Source organism: Theropithecus gelada, chromosome 20, assembly GCF_003255815.1.
Source record: "Theropithecus gelada isolate Dixy chromosome 20, Tgel_1.0, whole genome shotgun sequence".
In the NCBI taxonomy this organism is placed as follows: Eukaryota; Metazoa; Chordata; class Mammalia; order Primates; family Cercopithecidae; genus Theropithecus; species Theropithecus gelada.
This window is the reverse complement of record NC_037688.1, coordinates 47,655,653-47,674,913: the sequence shown is the minus strand read 5'-3', so window position 1 is coordinate 47,674,913 and position 19,261 is coordinate 47,655,653. Positions and strand designations below refer to the sequence as shown.

The window sequence follows — 19,261 nt, the reverse complement described above, 5'->3', positions numbered from 1 at the left end:
GATCACACCACTGCACTCCAGCCTAGGTAACAGAGTGAGACCTGAGACCATGTCTCGAAGAGAAAAAAAAAGGTCTTGCAGCAGATCTTGTTCTCCTGTGTGTCTTGGGATGAAGATTCCAGAATCTATGCTCATAGAAAGTTGTGCTGGGGGCAAAGGGTGAGAAATGAAAGGCTTGGTGGACTTAGGTCTTCCTGTCCAGCTCATGCTGCCACAGGAGCTGGGCTTGCTCAGGCCTCGGGCACCCACACAGTGGTGGGAATCTGAGAACCACTGTGATGAGAGACTTCCTGCTTGCCCACCCAAGTCCTGATTGTTCTTGGAGAAGAGCAGCCAGTTGGAAGAACTGCACTGGCTCAGCTTGTACAAAGCCATGATTTATTTATAGTAAGCCCTGAGGCCTTGGTGAAGTCTGGCTGGTCACTGTGCCAGACTCCCTTGGCCTGAGGGGGCCTCCTCCCCCTGGGATAAGGTGGTCAGACAGTGACACTGGAGAGCACAGTGAGGGTAATTATTATTATTATTTAACACTTACTTCACAAAACCAATATGCTAGCAGCTTCATGCTGATTGGCTTTTTGCTTCAGAAGTCTGGATGAGAGTCCTGAATTAAATAGCTATATTAACAATAATTCCTTTCAGCAAAAAGGGCAAGAATACGAGGGTTAGCTCAGGATAGCCTAGTCAGGGTATTCATTTTTCACAAGCGAAGAGCACAGCTTGGTCTGTCGGTATGAACTGCAGAGATGAATGAATCATTTAGGGAGTCCTGAATTGCAGCTCCCTGGGCTCCCAACAGGGCCCAATGCAACCTGTTCTTTTCATATTGAATTTGAGTTCAGATTTTTGGAAAAGAGCCTTTTCTTCACATATATGGCTTAAGATACTTTCATTCAGTGTCAAGCTGTGCAGCTCTGAGTTTCCTGAAAAATCCCAGAGCAAATGTTAATACAAACAAACCAACTGCCCTCTGTCTGACGTCTGATGCTTCCTGCCGCCCACTATCCACCAGGTAAACTGCCTCAGGCCACTGCGTCAACTCAGCGAAGGCCTGATGTTGGGATAACAAGAGTGTTTATGAAGACTAGACTTTCTCTTTTCTTTTCTTTTTGAGACATACAATCATCGCTCACTGCAGCCTTGGACTCCTGGGCTCAAGCGATCCTCCCACCTCAGCCTCCAAGCCACTGTACCTGGCTTATGTTCTTATTTTTATTTTTTGAAGATATAGTGTCTTGCTTTGTTCCCCAGGCTGGTCTCAAACTCCTGGGCTCAAGCTATCCTCCCACCTCGGCCTCCCAAAGTGCTGAGATTACAGGCATGAGTCAATTCTCCAGCAAATGGACTTTCTTTGAGAGATAAATATTGAAGTATTTACAAATGCAGTGATCTAATGTGTATATAATTTGCTTCAAAATAACCCAGCAGTGGAGGGAAGTGAATGAGGACAGAGAAGCAACGGCACAGGCCAGGAGTTAGTAATCGCTGAATCTGGGCGGTAGGTACATATGGGTCAGTTGTGCCATTCTCTCTACCTTTGGTGTTTGCTAATGTTATTAATAAAAAGTTAAAGACAAATAGACACTGTCCTCTGGAGTCAGACTGCCTATTGATTACCAGCAGGACAACCTTCGGCAAGACCCCCTCTGTATCATTTATTCCTCTCGCAAATGGGAATCATTCACACACAATGATGACTGTTACAGTTACCACAGCTGCGTAACAAGCAACCCTAAAACACAGCAGCTTAATCCAATGACATTTGTTCTGCTCATGAATCTGCAACTTGGCCATGACAAAGTGGGGACAGCTGGCCTCATCCCCACTCATCACCCCTCCCTAGGACAGCTCAAAGGCTCACTCGCTTCGGCAGCTGAAGCCAGCTGTTGGCGGGGAGCTCAGTGGGACCGCCAGCAGTAACACACACAGGTGTCCTCCCATGTGGCATGGGCTTCCTCACGACGTGGAGGAAGTTCTAGTTCCAGGAGGAACCTTTCCACAGAGCTGAATGCTTCTCAAGACCCAGCCTTGGGAGTCCCATGACATCGCTTCTGCCACCCTTACTGGCCAGAGCAGTCCCAAGCCCCAATAATGTTTACGGAGAAGCAGCATGGGTGGGGGTGTCTTCATGGGAATGGAAGGTTCTGGAAGACACGGGATCAGAACTACTGCTGTGGTCATTTTGAGAAAAAACAACCTGCCACCCCAAACAACTCTGGGTGGTCTACGCCCATGCACTGTTCCCACTTCCCAGGGCAGCCACTAGCTTGCTCCACTGCCTCCCTGAGAGGCAAGGCTCTGCACCCCTCAGGGTGGCGAGGAGGCCAGTGGGTCATGAAATCATTTCAGAGGCTTTTAAACAGCAGTTTTTGTTTGTTTTGTAAACTAAAGAAACAGGGAAACTAAAAGCCTGCCCCACTGACTTCCAGACTCAAAGACATGCACTACCCCCGTAACCGGAGTTGGGGCAGGAGTCAGGCTGGGCCGGGCAGCCAGGGCCTTGAGGCCTGACTGTGGTTAGTGGAAGCTGAACGGACCACTGGCCTCTGAAACAGCCTTTGCTGCAATCTGGGCCGCTCAAGTCCATCTGTCAAGTTCATTGCCTTTTTCACTCCCAGCTGGGAACAAATTCTTCCTACCTGACACTTCGGTTTGGTTTGTTTTGTTTCAAGTGCAGAGCACGGGCCTGGAGTCAGAGCTTCTCAGCGCCCGACTGCATCGCTGGACAGGTTCCCTACGGTCTCTGTGCTTCTTCACCTGAAAGGGTACCTTCTTCTTAGGATCAGTGGGAGAAGCAAGGAGACACTGCACGAGAGCTCTGTGCGCTGAGAGAGTCGGCCCCACGCGGCGGGGGTTTGAGCGCCTGCTGGGAGGTGGGATTCATCGGAACTGCCTGGGCGCGCTCTGCAGCCCGGGCCCCGCCGCCCTCTCCTTGCCTCCCATCCCCCATCCCGCCCCTTCCAGCCTCCCGAGTGCACGTCCTCGCCCCCACCCACCCCCCGCGTTAATTCACACCATCCAGTGCGCTCTGCGAGTCTGTCATTACCCGCCCGAGTCAGGCCCTCCTGTGCCCCTCGCCAGCCCCGAGGGGCGCCCGCACACAGCCGGCGCCCCACACGCACGCACCTGAAAGAGAACAAGAGGACGCAAGCGGCCGCGGCTGCCGAGTGAGTGCGCAGGAGCCCCGGACGCCCGGCCGGGGTCGCGAGGTCGCAGCGGGGTCCCGGTGGGGTCCGCGGCGGGGCGCGGCCCACGAGGGGAGGGTCGGCGGGGGAGGCGTCCGCGGGGCCGGGGGCCGGCAGGGGGCGCGCGCGGGCCGGGGCGGGGCCGCACCTGTCCTGCGGCTGGGGGGGCGCTGGGAGGGGGCCGGGGCCCGGGAGCAGCTGCGCGCCCCGCCCCGCGGGCTCCTCCCTGCCGCCGCGGCCCCCCGGTTGCTGCCCCGATGTGCTGCGCCCGGAGCCGGGGCCGAGTAGCTGCCGCAGCTGTTGGGGCGCCCGGGCCAGGCGACACCGCCGTCGCCGGTGCCCCTCCCAGACCCCGCCGGCCGCATGGAGCCCCCGGAGGGCGCCGGCCCCGGAGGTGAGTTCAGCCCCAGCCCCCGAGACCCCCGAGCAGCGCTTTCCCGCAGCGAGCCGCAGCCCCTCCCCCCAGGGCTCACCCTTCGCGGCTCCCGGGAGACCCCTTTGGCAACTCGGGGGCGTCCGGCGGGCCAGGGGCACCTCCCGGGCGCGGTCCCCGCGCGGGGCTGGGGGCACACAGACCGAGTCTCCGCCCCCTTGTTCTCTGCGTTCCCGGCCCGGGAAGCCGTGCCGGGCACGCTCCTTGGTGGGTGGCCCGGAGTTTCGTCCTGAGCCCCCTCCCAGCAGAGTCAGCCGGTGACCCGGGGAGCGGGGGAGGGGCGTTCCGAGGCTGGAGTTTGGGGTCCCTGTCGGTGGGGCGTGGGGGCGACGCTGGTCGCTTGCAAGCGCGTCCGCTTTGTTCGCCCAGCCGCGAGTCCCGGGGGCGAGGGCCGTAGACCGTGGCAGGGATCCTGCCAGGGGCGAGGGGCTGAGATGCGTCTTGGTGGGGGCGTGGGGCATGCACGGGTGCGGCCTGCCGGGGGCTCCAGAGCTGCAAGCGTGGCTGGTCCGGGCGCGGCCCAGGCGCACGCTCACCGGGGAGGGTAGGTGCGCGTGGAGCGCTCCCTGCCCTGATGGTGGAGGCCCTACTGCAGGACCTTGGAGTTGGTAACGGGAAGAAAGCTCTCAGACTCTCCCCGCTTCCCAGAGCCTTTTCCAAAAGGGCTTTCGAGGTTCCATTGGCCTAGGTACGAACTTGGATGCAAACTGCAGACACCTCCACCTGCCCAGCCAAGGCCACCACCTCCTGGTTTCCTAGAGGTCCCACTGCAGGGAGCCAGCAGGTACCTGAGGGCACAGGCCAGCCTGCCACTCTGTAACTACATGGGAACCTCTCAGTCCCCCAGCCACACACAGTGGCGTCCCCAGGAGGAGCAGGTCCACCCACCCTGTGTATCTGCAGTCCAAGGTGGAGGGACGAATGCCCCAGGGCTGGTGGATTTGGGTTTTGTTTTGTCATTTGTGGGAGGGATCAGATTTCTTTCTTAACACTGATAGTCCCAGTCCCCTGGGTCTTCCCAATAGCAGCTTTGTGGACATAGGAAGCCTGGAAGTTGAGAGTGAGGGCTTGGGGGTCTCAGACCTGTTTCCAGCTGTGAACTGTGGGCAGTCAGGCTCCTCTGAGCCTCAATTTCCATGTCTGTCAGTGGAGACAGCACTGCTTCCCCTGCAGGGCTGTGGAAGCCCAAGGCATTTGGGAGTGGAGGTTAATCTCTTTTCCCTCCTCCTTTGGGAAAAAAGGAGGACTTCCCAGCAGCTTAAAAGGCAGAGAAAGCAGGTTCAGTTTCTGAGCCCATCACTTACTGGCTGGGGGCTTCAGATACCTGACTCAATCAGTGCACAGGTATTTACCTACAGGTCACGGCTCTGCGCAGTACCCTCCCTGGGGTGGGGACTTAGTGGGAAGATAGGGCCCTGTCCTCTGAGGGCTCACACTCTTGACACCAATGCCTGTTTCCTTGTCTGCAAAGTGGCCAGTGATGCCTACTTTGTGGAACCTCATGAGATCACACGTTGGTGACTATAACTGTCATTACTTATCACTTACTTTTGAAAACCTTACAAAAGTAGAGAGAACAGCATGACAAAGGCCCATGTGTGATATCCCAGCCCCTAGGCCCACAGCCTCCTCTCCAGACTACCACCAACCTCCCTTCATTAGTGGTTTGAACCAAATCTAGACATATTATTTCACTGATAAATAATCAGAAATATCTGTAAACTACGATTTTTATAAAGCATTATTAAAACACTATTTTTGCACCTAAAGGAATTATTTCTTAATATGAAATGTAGAACACGGAGGTGCATGTGTGCACAGGAATGTGACGTGTGCCCTCGCTGAGGGCCCCACCTGGAAGCCAGGGCTGTAACCCACCCCAACTCAGTCTGCCCGAGGGACCACAGGGAGAAAGAGAGGGATCCTCAGGAGGCTGAGAGTCTAGACAGGGCTACCCCAGCATCCCTGAAATGCTTTGGGGGTCCAAATCCAGAGAGGAAGGTGCTGGGGGATGGGGGGCAGGTGGCCCCTGCCTCTGTGACCATCTTGCCTTCCCTGCAGCCATTTAGTTTATGATATTCATTCATTCACTTCATTAGCACATTCATCCATACAGTGGTGTGTGCCAAGTGCCTTCTCGATGCTCTGGGCAGGGCCCTGGGCACACAACAGGGAACAGGATTTGGGCCAAGTTTTCCAGTCGAGAATGTGCTGGAAAATAGGTCAGCAGCAGAGCACAGGGCATCAGCAATCAGCCCTCAGGGAAGCCTGGGGGCTGGGCTGAGGCACCCCAACTCCTGGCTCCCTCACTGGGGTGCTGCTTCAGTGCCCACTCATCAGCCAGGGCACCAGCAGCCCCTGCAGGGGGGTTGGGTCCCCCTTGATAGGGGCTGTACTGGGGTAAGGACCAGAACATTGTTGTGACCCCACACTCCGGGGTCCTTCCTGGGGCATCAGAAACACCTGCTTGCCTCTGCCCTGGCCCTGGAGACCCTGGGGGCTGCCAGCACCCGCCCCCATGCCTGCCTGGCATTGAGCCTCTGGTTCCCACCCTGGGAAAAGCAGCAGGTCTCGCCCGTGAGAAATTTTCTTCTCCCCACAAGCTTGTTGAGAGGGTGTCAGACAGGCCTGGGTGATTCCTAGCACAGCTCCTTACTAACCGTGGGCTAGTGGGCTCCTTGATTCACCCTCATTTGTTCACTGCGCACCTACTGTGTGCTCGGTCCTAGGAATGCAGCCAGGAACTAGATACAAGCTGCTTGGAGCTGATGCTTCTCGCTCTACCCAGTCCCAGCCTGCTCTGGGGCTGAGCCTGGGGGTCTGGTGCGTGGCTGACTCACAGTGTATGCGAGTATCAACTCCAGCCAAGAGCAACCTTTGTTTCCACTGAGGATTGTTTTTAAATTGAGATATTATTCACATATACAGTTCACCCTTTTGAAGTGTGCAACTCACTGTTTTAGTATATTCACAAAATTGTGAGGTCACCACCACTATCTAATTTTATAATATCTTCATTTCCCCCCCAAAAAAAAACCCATACCCATTCTCCCCTTCTCCACTGCCCCCGCCGCCCCGCCGCCTCTGACAATCACTGATCGGATTTCTATGCACTTGCCTATTCTGGACACTTCGTAAGAACGGTGTCATGCAGTATTAGTCCTTCTGGGCCTGGCTTTCACTCAAATGAGGTGATCAGGCTCATCCACGTGGTATCCTGTGTCGGTGCCGCAGTCCTTCTTGGGCTGAATCACATTTTGTTTATCCATTGAGCCACTGACATGCATTCGATTGCTTCCACTTTGGGCTCCTGCAAATCACGCTGTGGACATGCGTGTATAGCTGACTCATCAACAACATAAGGGTTAGGGGCGCCAACCTCCCTCAAAGTCAGAAATCCACATAGAGCCTTTGATTCCCCAAAAACTTAACTGCTAATAGCCTGCTGTTGACCACAGCTTTACCGATATGGTTAACGAACACGTATTTGTATGCTGTGAGTATTACACGGTAGGTTCAGTCACTAGAGGAATCACGAGCATGCCTTACAGCAGCTGCATCCTCTTCATGCCAACATCAATCTTGCCCCTCCTGGGTGCTCAGGTCTTGTGTGTCCCTGGCATCATATTCTTCTGGCCAAAAAATTAGTGTCCTGATGGGAAAAGCTGCATCTTCCAAATTTTCCTTCCCCAAAGCCTCAACACAGGCCAAGGCACCAGAGTTCACAGAATAAAGACCAGGTCACTGCCAAAGGGAGGTGGGGAAGGATCAGACTAGATACCTGGTGGCTTCAAATGCTTACAGGACTGAATCCCATCAATGCCGACATCATTAGCTACAGATGCGTTGCTGTCTCAGGAATGTAGAAATATGAAAAGATGCTTTTTTTCTTTTTTTTTTTTTTTTGAGACAGAGTCTCGTTCTGTCACCCAGGCTGGAGTGCAGTGGCGTGATCTCTGCTTACTGCAAACTCCGCCTCCTAGGTTCAAGCGAGTCTCCTGCCTCAGCCTCCTGAGTAGCTGGGACTACAGGCACGCACCACCACACCGGCTAATTTTTGTATTTTTAGTAGAGATGGGGTTTTGCCATGTTGGCCCAGACTGGTCTCGAACTCCTGGCCTCAAGTGATCCGCCTGCCTTGGCCTCCCAAAGTGCTGGGATTACAGGCGTGAGCCACCACGCCCAGCCGAAAAGATGCTTCAATTATGATATTCACTGTCAATTATGATATTCATTCCACACAGGGCTGCTGTGCAGCTCCACTGGGCTAGAGCTTTGTCCCAGAAGCTGTCTGTGGTCCCTTGGGACCCCAGGATCTATAATGAGGACTGCTGGCATTCCCATGCCCCTTCTCCAGTGCAAGATGGGGAAGGGGATTGCTGTTTGGTTGAGGTTCTGCTTGGGGTCCCTGTCCCAGCACAAGCAGAGGGCACCCAGCATACATGGTGGATGGTGGGAGCAGTGCCTGCAGACTTACCTCCCGCTGGACTGTGCCTTGCTGGCCTCATCGTAAAAATGCAGGTATTGGCCGGGCACGGTGGCTCACGCCTGTAATCCCAGCACTTTGGGAGGCCAAGGCAGGTAGATCACGAGATCAGGAGATCAAGACCAGCGTGGCCAACAGGATGAAACTCCGTCTCTACTAAAAATACAAAAATTAGCCAGGCATGGTGGTGCACACTTGTAATCCCAGCTACTCGGGAGGCTGAGGCAAGAAAATCGCTTGAACCCAGGAAGTGGAGTTTGCAGCGAGCAGAGATTGCGCCATTGCCCTCCAGCCTGGCGCCAGAGTGAGACTCCACCTCAAAAAAAAAAAAAAAAAAATTCAGGTAGATGCTGTCCCACTCAGCTCAAACCCTTCAGCAGCTTCTTCCAGCTCACTCGGCGTAGAAACCAAAGTCCTGACAAGGTCCACACAACCTGCACACACCCACCCGTGCCCTGCCTCACAGCCCCCAGCTGTCCTCAGATGCACTCTGCTCAGGGCCCTTATGCATGTCCCCCCAGTATCACACGGCTCCCTCCCACCTGCAGGCTTCTCCTCCAAGTCTCGGTAGAGCACCCTTCCCAGACCCTCCCTAAAATGGGAGCACAGCCCCACACTGCTCCCTGCACTGACTGCCCCTCAGAAGGGCAGGAATCATCTATTTTGTCTAGGCCATGTCCCCAGAACGGAGGGCGATTCAGAAGTCTTGGTTGGGTGAATGAATGAGAGCCTTCGTCTGGATGAGGGGCCCTGCCCAGCGAGAGGGGGGCTACAAGGGGAGACTCCACCTCTGTCCCACCTTCCTTCAGAGATCCACTTCCCCCGGGGTCAGGACCCAGGGAACCTAAGCCAGCAAGTGAGGGACTTTCTGCTCCCTCTGCTGGGCTCTGAACCAGGATCCCTGTCTCCCATCCCCACGCCATGATCAGGAACAGGCTGACAGGTGATGGCTGAGAGCTCCAGCTGCATCTGTGGCCAGCCCTGTGCTGCATGCTGGGGACAGATGCTGAGCTACTCTGTGCCTCAGCTTTTTCCTCTCAAGTACAAATCTCAGAGTCTTCCCCATGTAGCTGGGAGTTAGGGTGAGGTGAGAATGGAGTTAGTCAATAAACACAGAATGCTGGGACTGTCCTAGAAAACCATAAGCCACTGCCTTTTTTTTTTTTTTTAATGCAGGGTTTTGCTCTGTTGCTCAGGCTGGAATGCAGTGGCACGATCATAGCTCACTGCATTCTTGACCTCCTGGGTTTCAGGCAGTCCTCCTGCCTCAGCCTCCCGAGTAGCCGCCACACAGGTGTGTACCACCACACCCAGCTGTCATTATTAACCCAGAACCACCTGCCCCACCCTGCTTCTGAGGGTGCTGTCCCCACAGAGATTCTCTGCAGAACTGCTCTTGCCCCAGGTTTCCTTGATATCAGGGGGCTACCAGAGAGGAGCGGATGGGAGGCCAGGGTGGATGATCGCTTGAACCCAGGAGTTCGAGATCAGCCTGGGCAATACGGCAAGACCCTGTCTCTACCAGAAAAAAATTTAATTAGCCAGGAGTGGTGGTCCTAGCTACTCAGAAGGCTGAGGTGGGAGGATCGCTTGAGCCGAAGAAGTTGAGGCTGCAGTGAGCTATGGTTTTACCACTGCACTCCAGCCTGGGCAACAGGGAGACTTTGTCTCTTAAAAAAGAGAGAGAGAGAGGCCAGGCGCGGTGGCTCAAGCCTATAATGCCAGCACTTTGGGAGGCTGAGGCAGGCGGATCACCTGAGGTCAGGAGTTTGAGACTAGCCTGACCAACATGGAGAAACCCCATCTCTACTAAAAATACAGAATTCGCTGGGCATGGTGGTGCATGCCTATAATCCCAGCTTCTCGGGAGGCTGAGGCAGGAGAATCGCTTGAACCCAGGAGGCAGAGGTTTTGGTGAGCCGAGATCGCGCCATTGCACTCCAGCCTGGACAAGAACAAAAATCCATCTCAAAAAAAAGAAAGAAAGAAAAAATAGGAGGGGGTGCCCCTCAGGACAGAAGGAGGGGCAGGGAGGGACAGAGGTGGAGCTGAGGGCTATTCCCCAGAGTCCTGCTCTGGGGTGAGGGTGCCCATGGGGGACATGCCTGGCCTATAAACCTGGGGAGGTAAGAGCCCCTGTAGCCTCCTCAGCTGGGGATCCTGAGAGCAGGGCCTCCTGGCCAGTGACTTACCCTGCACCTCGGTTCCCCACTCGTACCTGCTCTCAGGGCTCTGGATCAGCTGTGCCAGAGGGACAGCCCCTGCTCTGTCCTGGACCTGGCAGGTCTGAGGCCCCTGCTGCACCCTCCTGAGACTCAAGGCTGGGACAGAGCTACGCCCTCTGCAGCCATGGCCACCGCTCTGAGTTGTGTGGAAGCGTTTTGGAACGGTGACCACAGCACCGTCCAGCGGGACATGAGCACACTGTGGGCAGGGACCTGGGGCTGCGGGCTACACTGTTTCTCCTTGAGGAAGGGCCCAAGGGCCAGGCTGGGTCTCCTGGGGGCGTCCCCTCCCCTGGGTGCCCCCTCAGCGCTACGGACAGTGGTCAAGCAGCCTTCTTCCTGCTGATGTCCGGGAGGTCCCCCTGCTCACAGCCTTAGAACAGAGTCCACATCTCATCCCCTGTCCCCTGTGCCCTCTGGGCAGGCAGGTATCCCTGCTGGACTTGGGGGTGGGCCAAGACACCAGTAACTTGACCCTTTAGGATGCTCAGAAACCTCATTCCAGATGCCAGTGGAGAGGTAGAAACCAGATTCTTCGAGCCCCGTCCAGCCTGCCCAACCCCCAGGCCTGAAATGGGCCATGCGATGACACAGCACTCGGCTCCTCAGACAGGAGGCAGGTGGGGCACCGTCAGGCCACAGGGCTGCTGCCCAGGCCGAGCCTAACACTCGGCTCGCTGCCAGGTCACCTGCCTACAGCCACACTGCCCAGTTCTTAAGCCAATGGGGACCTCCCAGCCCTGCACTGGTGCTCCTCACTCAGGAGGCCGGGCACCTGCGGGCCTGCAGCTCCATCGGCTCCACTGGGGAGAGGTGGGGGTGCGCTAGGACGGACGCTGCAGACCCACCAGGCTCACCTGGCAGTATCTAGGCTGCCAGCTAGTGCCATGGGGGAGGACAGGCCCACCCCTCCCAGGCAGCTGTTGGCACCGAATCCCAGCTGCTCCCCTCGGCTTCAAGCACATCCAGCTACGATCAGTGCTCACCACTGGGGGCTGCCAAAAATACCTCACAGGGTCCTCAGGGTGCTCCTGGCAGAAGCAGGAGGGCACCTGTCCATCTGACAAGCGTGTGCTGAGCACCTACTCAGGGGGGAAGTACTGGTGTCCCCAGAAGGCCCCTGCCACGCAGGGTCCAGGAAGCAGCTGAGGGAAGGAGGGCCATCTGGAAACAGGTTCCTGCAGGGGCAATGGGTGGGGGAAAAAGCAAGTGCTTTGTCTCTTCCCTAAGAGATGGACCTGCAGGGCCTAGGGCCAAAGGGGAGCATGCCCCCAGGGACAGGCCTGACTCTGGCTAACAGGACTCTCTGGCTGCCTGTGGCAAGTGAGGTGGCTGCTAGAATGATGTGGCCCTGGATGAGAGGGTGAGTAGCTGGGGAGGGCTGAGGGGATCTGTGGAGGGATGGACGTTAAGAGTTGCCAATGTCTCTAGCTTTGGGTCAGCAGCCAAGGGGCCTCCTGCTCTCGTCTGACAAAACAATTGTTAAGTATAAAAAAGAAACAGTTGGGCCAGGCGCGGTGGCTCACGCCTATAATCCCAGCACTTTGGGAGGCCAAGGCGGGTGGATCACGAGTTAAAAAAAAAAAAAAAAAAAAATAGCTGGGTATGGTGGCGCGCACCTGTAGTCTTAGCTATTCAGGAGGCTGAGGCAGGAGAATTGCTTGAACCCGTGAGGTGGAGACTGCGGTGAGCCGAGATCATGCCACTGCACTCCAGCCTGGTGACAGAGCAAGACTCTGTCTTCAAACAAACAAACAAAAAGGAACAGTTATGTTTGTGAAAAAATGAGGCCAGGCTCCGTGGCTCACACCTTGTAATCCTAGCACTTCGGGAGGCCAAGGCAGATGGGTCACCTGAGGTCAGAAGTCCAGCCTGGCCAATATGGTGAAACCCCGTCTCTACTAAAAATACAAAAATTAGCCAGGCATGGTGGTGCATGCCTGTAATCCCATCTACTCAGGGGGATGAGGCAGGAGAATCGCTCAAACCCAGGGGGCAGAGGTTGCAGTGAGCTGAGACTGAGCCACTGCACTCCAGCCTGGGTGACAGAGAGAGACTCCATCTCAAAAAAAAAAAAAAAAAAAAAAGGAAAAAACCTGGAAGAATATTTGCTCGACTGTGAGGCGTGGTTGGTGGCTAAGTGATCACAGAACGGCAGGCCTGCCTATTCCTCCTGGTTTCTTTCATTTAATGAGAATGTGTTATTCTGAACTCAAATACAACATTGGTTTTTAAAAGGACAGTGGAGAGGGGCTATTCTGGTTTGAAGGGGACCAAGAGGCTGGGCATGGAAACTCACGGATGATCCTTCAGGGCACCCTGGGCTGAGCCAGAACTCAGAGGCCAGGACAGCACTGGGATGAGCCACGCAGGCCCTGGTGGAACTTCCAGGCCTGCATGGTGTTGCTTTCACGGGTGCTGGAGTACCAAGGGTGATCTGGATCTCAGAGTCCTTGTTCACTAGGGGAGGCCGGGCCCAAGGGGAAGGGGCAGCCTCCTTGAAGCCCCCCAACCCCTTGTCTGGGGTCCAGGCATGAGGTCACAAGCCCAGCCATCCCATCACCTGCTGGTCACTGCCCAGAGTTTCAAAGGACTGGATGTGCCAAGTCCTCACACCCAGCCCCGCGTTCTGGAGGGATGTGGGAGCCCTGTGGGTCTCAAGGTAACACCCTGTGTCTTTGGATGCAGAGATCGTTAAGGAGGCTGAGGTGCTGCAGGCAGCGCTGGGCGTCCCAGCCCACGGGACAGGGGACAATGGCCACACGCCTGTGGAGGAGGAGGTGGGGGGCATCCCAATACCAGCACCAGGGCTCCTGCAGGTCACGGAGAGGAGGCGTAAGTACTGCTCCCTGCCCAGTGCACTCTATGAGGACCCCGTGAGCTCCCCCAGGAGACAAGGCAGCAGGGTCCACCTCCTGTCCAAACACTCCTGGGGGCTCTGGGTCCAGCGCTGTGCACTAGACTCTTGCAGCTTTGGTTCTCTGGGCCTCAGCTGCACCATCTGTCAAGTGAAAGCCTTCTAGTCATGAGTATACGCAACACCCATCAGATCCTGATAGTGCTGGGCTTTGCAGGAAGCTGTGGTTCACCCACGACCTTGTGGGAGGACACAGCGCACACTCTCCTAGACCCCCAGGGCTCTAAGCAGCCTTGTGGGAGGGCCTGAGGGCTGACCGTACCCCCTCTGCCCTCAGAGCCTCTGAGCAGTGTCTCCTCTCTGGAGGTCCACTTCGACCTCCTGGACCTCACGGAGCTGACCGACATGTCCGACCAGGAGCTGGCCGAGGTCTTTGCTGACTCAGACGACGAGAACCTCAACACCGAGTCCCCAGCAGGTGAGGCCGGCATCGGGGCTGGGAGGTTGCGTGGTGGGCTGAGGCCCCTGGGAAGTCCTGGGAGGTGTGCGTGTGTTTTAGCAAGAATCCGTCACCACTTCATTTCACCACGCTGCTATTTGCCCAACTGGAAGCAATTTCCCCATCACAGCTGCTTAAAACTTCACTTTTCAAGTGAACGACAGAAGGCTAAAGCCACTGTCCCCTCAAAAGCAGAATTTAATGAACGTGAATTTTCATCATAAATTGGGCCAAGAATGAAAGGTGGGGGTGATCACCAGCCCGGGCCCCTCCTCAGCTCACTTAACTTCCTCTGATTCCCATGGAGTGTTGCCATTGGCCTGAAGGCAGCTCCGGTGTCCTCACTCTGCCTGCGAGCAGGGTCCCCGGCACGGCCACGTGCTCAGCTCCGGTGTCCTCACTCTGCCTGCGAGCAGGGCCCCCGGCACGGCCACGTGCTCAGCATGACCAGAGCACAGGACTCACCACTGAGGCTGTGACAGCGTGTCCTTAGTCTCTTCTGACAATGGCCAGTGAAGGACACTGACGTGACCTGTGTGAACTTCAGTGATAACTGTGAGAGCATCAGGGCCGAGCCTTCCCTGCTTGGGATAGTTTGGCCCGGCCTCTGCTTCCCCACCCCCCAGGCCACTCAGGACCTCATTAAAAGGACCAGCCCCACTGTGAATCCTGCCAGCGGCCAGCTGCTCCCCTGGTTCCTGGAGGTGTCAGGAAGGGGTGTCGGCCTGTGTGTCCTGGGCTGCTGCAGCCCCAGCTGTCTGGGAGGGAATGGGGCCTGGTGAGTCAGCCCCCAGCTCACCTCCAGGACACGGCCATTGCCTGACCCTGGCCAGTTCCCATCATCTCCATGTTGGTAGCAACTCTTCCCACCCAGCCCATGAGCCCAGGCATGTGCTACTGTGGCTGGGGAGGTGGAGTGAGGGGTTCAGACTCCAGCCCACCGGAATCCCCAGCCCCACAGAGCCTGCACCACGGAGACACAAGGCCCATGATGGGGCAGAGGCTCCAAGAGGCCTGCAGGGCTCACGGGAGTGGTTGGCTGAGCTAGGACACCTGCCAGGGGGTGGTTTGGGGAGGCCCCACCAGGGTCACTTGACCACGCAGGAGAGGCTCAGCCTGGGCTGTAGTGACTCTGGGGAGCAGTGCCCAGGCCCCACCCAGACCACAATGTCCACCACTCCGGTGGGGCCAGTGTGTGGTGGGGGCCTCCTGTTAGAGGTAGATGTGTGCACGCCAGGCGCAGGGGCCGGTGCAGAGCATTGGCAGGGGTGGCCCAGGAGGCCAGCGGGACCTGAAGCCCTCCTGCATTCACCCAGGCCTCTCGGCCGCGCTGAGTTGCCCTGCCCGCACCCCCCTAGGTTTGCACCCGCTGCCCCGGGCTGGCTGCCTGCGCTCCCCTTCCTGGACGCGGACAAGGGCTGAGCAGAACCGCGAGAAGCAGCCCCTAGGTGACCCTGAGCGGCAGGCCACAGTCCTGGACACGTTTCTCACTGTGGAGAGGCCCCAGGAGGACTAAGCCATCTCCGCCTGCCCTCCAGCTCCTGCAGGGCTGGAGTCAGAACATCACGATGGCAGATCTGGGCAGTCCTGACCCAGCAGACACACTTCGCACCCCCACGAGGCTCCAGCCGTCACCTCCTGACACACACCCTGGGGGCAGCTCCCTGCCAGCCCCAAGGCCTGCCTTGTCTGTTGGGCACAGGTCTTAGCCTCGTGTGGAGACCAGCCGGCTTTCCTGGGGGACACATGGGGCCCCTGGATGCCTCTGGGAGACCCAGCACAAGCACAGCCCAGTGGCCTTACGTCCAGCTTGTTCCTGGGCCCTGAGTCAGGAAGACAGCACCACAGAGTCACTGCCGGAAACGTGGTGAGAAGTGGAGTGGCCCATGGCGGCCCTGGGGTGAGGGGGACCCAGGCCTGTGACAGCCACTCCAGGAACTCCGGGGGCTGCTCCAACCTCCGCGCTTACCTGTGCTACCAAGCTCAGAAGCCACAGGCAGGTTTGGTAGTGGCTAATGGGACAATGTGCTGTCCAGCAAAGCACATGGAGGAGCGGCCCCAAAATTCCCACCTTGATTTCCATCCTGCCCCTTCTTCTACTCCACGAGGCACTGTCTCACTAGAGTCCCCTCCCCAAGGCTCAGCTCTAAGACCTGCACCTGCTTCTCTTGGTCCCTGCGTGACAGGCAAGTCCATTCCCTCCTTAGCTCAGAACACCAAATATCACCAGACTGCCTCGGAAACTTGGTGACACCTCCTGGAATGCTCTCGGGGAGGGGTTCACCGTCTCCCTGTCCTGCACCCACTATGAGGCCACATCCTCGTTTCTGCTCACATCCCATTGCCCGGTTACACGGCCTGCCCACAGCCCTTAAACTTGCTGGGCAGGTTTGGGGCCCATGGGACCCGTGGGTCTGTGTCCGGCAGCAGCAGAGGAGGCTGACAGGCCCTGCTCCCTCTGCTCTGGGGTGTCTGGGGGCCCAGCTCATGCCCTCCCAATGCTTATATGCTGAAGCTCACAGAACGGGCTTCCCACCTGACAGCAAGTCAAAGAATGAGTTTAATACGAAAGTGTAAGCTTACTTTCCATCCGCAAGCCAACCTGCCCCAGCCCCATTTCCCATGAGCACACTTCTGGGGAAGGAAAACAGGCTCCTGGCCTTCACTGTCAGTAGAGCTTTGGAGATGCCCCAGGCATGCCTTGAGCTCCTTCTGTGTACGGGACTTTAGAGGCGGCAGCTGCTCCCACTTCTGAGCCACCCGCTGCCTGTCAGCACTGCTGGTAAACCCAGTTCCTGCCTCGGCCAGGTCTCCTTCCCTGGTTTCCAGTCACACAGAGCCAGGCAGCTTTCTCTTTCAGTCCCATAAAGGCAGCCTGTGTCCCTGACCACACCTCCACCCGCCAGGGTCTTCCTCCCGTCTTCCATCCTTCCTGCTGAGCTTCCACAGAGCTCGTTTGCAAACAGTGGGATTAAAGCATCACTGCGCATTCAAAGGCCTGGTTGCAGTCTCTTCCTTCCCAACACCAGAGTGCATGAGGTGCCTGCTGAGGAGTGTGGGCTGAGCTGTCCTGGGCTCCATGCCCTGATCATTCTCCAGCTGCAGCAGCCCAAGGGCTCTGCTGTGCTCACTTGGGTCCCATTTGGGGGATGAGTGTCCTGGATTTCTAGTCCCAAAGTTACACAACAGAAGGAATCATTAAGGAAGTGAAAGTCCTGCCCCACGTGTTCGTAAAGGTGGCCCAGGCCAGGGGAGGGAGTCACTCCCCAGCAAAGGAGTCGCTCTCAACACATTCCTGTCCCAGACGCCACTGGCACTGGTCATGCGGAGGCACCAGATGAGGCCTAAACTCCTGTCCACTGTCACTACTCATGAAATGAGATGGCCACGGAGCCTGGCCAGGGCTGACCTCCCTTCTGCCAGACCCATGGGTCTCTGTGTGTTTCCGTGCTGGGCTCTGAGGGGAGAAGCCTGGGGCCTCCCATACATGAACATTCTCAGTCAGGTGTCCTACGACCATGGACCCAGAAAACGGCCTCCGTCTGATGTACCTTCTGGAAAGGGTGCACAGCTACCGGCTGTGCACAGGTACACGCAATCCACCCCATTCCACCTTCCCTTCTGGCAGAGGCAGGGAGGCAGGCAGGCTGAGAAATACGGGGGCTGAAGGCTCGTGTCCCCGCAGGGTGCACAGACCACCACAGCACAGACAGCAGCACCCGCAGGTGTCACTCCGGCCAATGGAGCTTCTCAGCAAAGGTGCAGCTGAGCCACCATCAACAGGCTGATGAGGCAAACTGCAGGTCACGCCCAGGACGGGGGAAAAGGCCGTGGAAAATGGTGTCTGATTCAGGGGGTGAGACGACTCCTGATTAACATAAGGAACACCTTGTGAAGGACACATGCAGGAAGGCTGAGGGGAAGGCGCGTGACAGCCCTGAAGAGGTGAGGGTGAAGGCAGGTGCCGAGCAGACAGGTCTGGGGGGAACAGCCCGGTAGGGGAGGCACAAGGATCCCACACCCAGATCATCATGAAGGACCCCAGACACGTGCAGCCGGCTGGGAGGTGACGAAACGGACACCCAGGCTCTCCCAGGGGTGTTGGAGGGAACCACAGCGGGGCCAGAGCCATGAGCCCATGACCACCCTGCATCCCGGAGGCCACCAGATGCCACGATGTCACCGGGGCAGGGTGGGGTTGAGGAAGCACCCCCACCTCCATTTGAGAGACCTGAGACCAGGCCCCAACCGGACCCCAAGTGGCTCAGCTACTCTGGGTCTGGTGGAGGCCATGATGAAGGTTGAGTGCCGGAGAGTTGTTGAGTCCGATGATATGATTTTACAAACGGCAAAAGTTGAACGTGTTCACCCCCAGTTGGAAATTATATTTTTGAGGCTCTAAGGCCAACGTAACAAGCAATTTATAAAATGTACTACAAAGCCCCAGTGTCTGATCTGGCCTAGGTCGAGAGAGAGGCTGAGAACAAATAGTGCCCAGGGCAGCAAGCAGGGCCTCCTCCTCCAGCTGTTCACCCAGGACATCTGCAAAAGGGTGTCTTCCCCAGGTCCCATCCCAGGTGACCCACAAGCAGGGCCTCCTCCTACGACCGCTCACCCAGGACAACTGTAAATGGGCATCCCCCAGGTCCCATCCCAGGTGACCTAGACACGCATCCCCCCCACCCCAAGGCATGGTTGAGGCTGACACTGCTGCTGACCCCAGTGAATCCCGGAGGTAGGTCATGTGCTGGAGACAGCGCAAGGGGCATCCTCACCGAGTCCCACACACCCCAGGTAAGAAAAAGCAAAGCCTCCCTCAGTTCAAGGCACCAAAGGGCCTGGAGCTCAGAGCCCAGAAGGGGCCTCCCTAATAAAAATTAGGAGCTACCCAACCCCAGGAAAAGGGTTCATGAACAGGCACCAGGGTCAGAGGCAGCCGCGTGCTGAGGCTTCAGGACCAAGGCCTCTCCACAAACACCCCTGAGCCGGCTGGGGCCCTGCAGAGCTTCCCTCTCCAGGACTCCAACAAAAAGGGATCACAGGAACCGAACCGATGACCCAGATACATCCTGCAGTGAGAGCACCTCCACCCAAGGACAGGGGCCAGGTTTTTTAAGCAACTCAAGTCCCTCATACTCGGAGCAGTGCTGCCACGGAGCCAAGGTGCAGGCGGGGGTGGGGGAGTGCCCGGATGAGGAACCCAGGTGTGAGGCCCCACAGCTCCTCCTCCCCCCTCAGCCACGCACCTGTGGGTGGTGTGGACTTTCCTTTTTAATCCTTTTTAAGGACAGATCAACAGATCAGCTTCCACCAATCCAAACAGCTGCTTTAGAAACCTGACTCACCCTTGATACCTGGCTGACCCTCTCCTTTTCTGAATTCTACCAAAGCGTGAGGGTTTCTGTGCTGGGCCCAGGCTCCTCTGAGTGACTTTATGACCACATCAACACGCCTCCACGGAAGGTGCCCCACGCAAGTCCCTCTTGAAGCCACACTCATGCCAGCCTCAGCACCACAGGGGCCAGAGCCCTGGGGCCTCTCCCATCTAACCCTGGACCCGACTGTCCTCCAGCAGC

At 57.0% G+C, this 19,261-nt stretch overlaps 2 protein-coding genes across 3 annotated transcripts in view; one reads left to right on the top strand and one right to left on the bottom strand.

Moving 5' to 3' along the window:
* Positions 1-3,246, bottom strand: part of GAS8 (growth arrest specific 8) — a 29,033-nt gene extending 25,787 nt beyond the window's left edge. Inside the window, exon 1 of the mRNA XM_025370856.1 lies at positions 3,127-3,246. The gene's annotated coding sequence lies outside the window, so the exon portion shown is untranslated. The remainder of the gene's footprint in view (positions 1-3,126) is intronic.
* Positions 3,247-3,339: 93 nt separating this feature from the next.
* DBNDD1 (dysbindin domain containing 1) lies at positions 3,340-16,680 on the top strand. Of its 2 annotated transcripts, none has more exons than XM_025370858.1 (4): positions 3,340-3,579; positions 13,018-13,164; positions 13,524-13,664; positions 15,044-16,680. In XM_025370858.1, the coding sequence occupies exons 1-4, from the start codon at positions 3,549-3,551 to the stop codon at positions 15,199-15,201; spliced, it is 477 nt and encodes a 158-aa protein (XP_025226643.1). In that variant the 5' UTR covers positions 3,340-3,548; the 3' UTR covers positions 15,202-16,680. The 2 variants fall into 2 exon arrangements, with proteins under 2 accessions (XP_025226643.1, XP_025226645.1); XM_025370860.1 differs by lacking the exon at positions 3,340-3,579 and adding an exon at positions 10,915-10,945.
* The last annotated feature ends 2,581 nt before the right edge of the window (positions 16,681-19,261 follow it).

What these genes read in the sequence shown, in the direction of transcription:
- DBNDD1 (XM_025370858.1), top strand. Translation starts at nt 3,549, where the DNA reads ATGGAGCCCCCGGAGGGCGCCGGCCCCGGAG. An exon ending in GGAGGGCGCCGGCCCCGGAG is followed by an intron (nt 3,580 to 13,017) that starts GTGAGTTCAGCC and finishes CTTTGGATGCAG; the next exon opens with AGATCGTTAAGGAGGCTGAG. An exon ending in GCAGGTCACGGAGAGGAGGC is followed by an intron (nt 13,165 to 13,523) that starts GTAAGTACTGCT and finishes CTCTGCCCTCAG; the next exon opens with AGCCTCTGAGCAGTGTCTCC.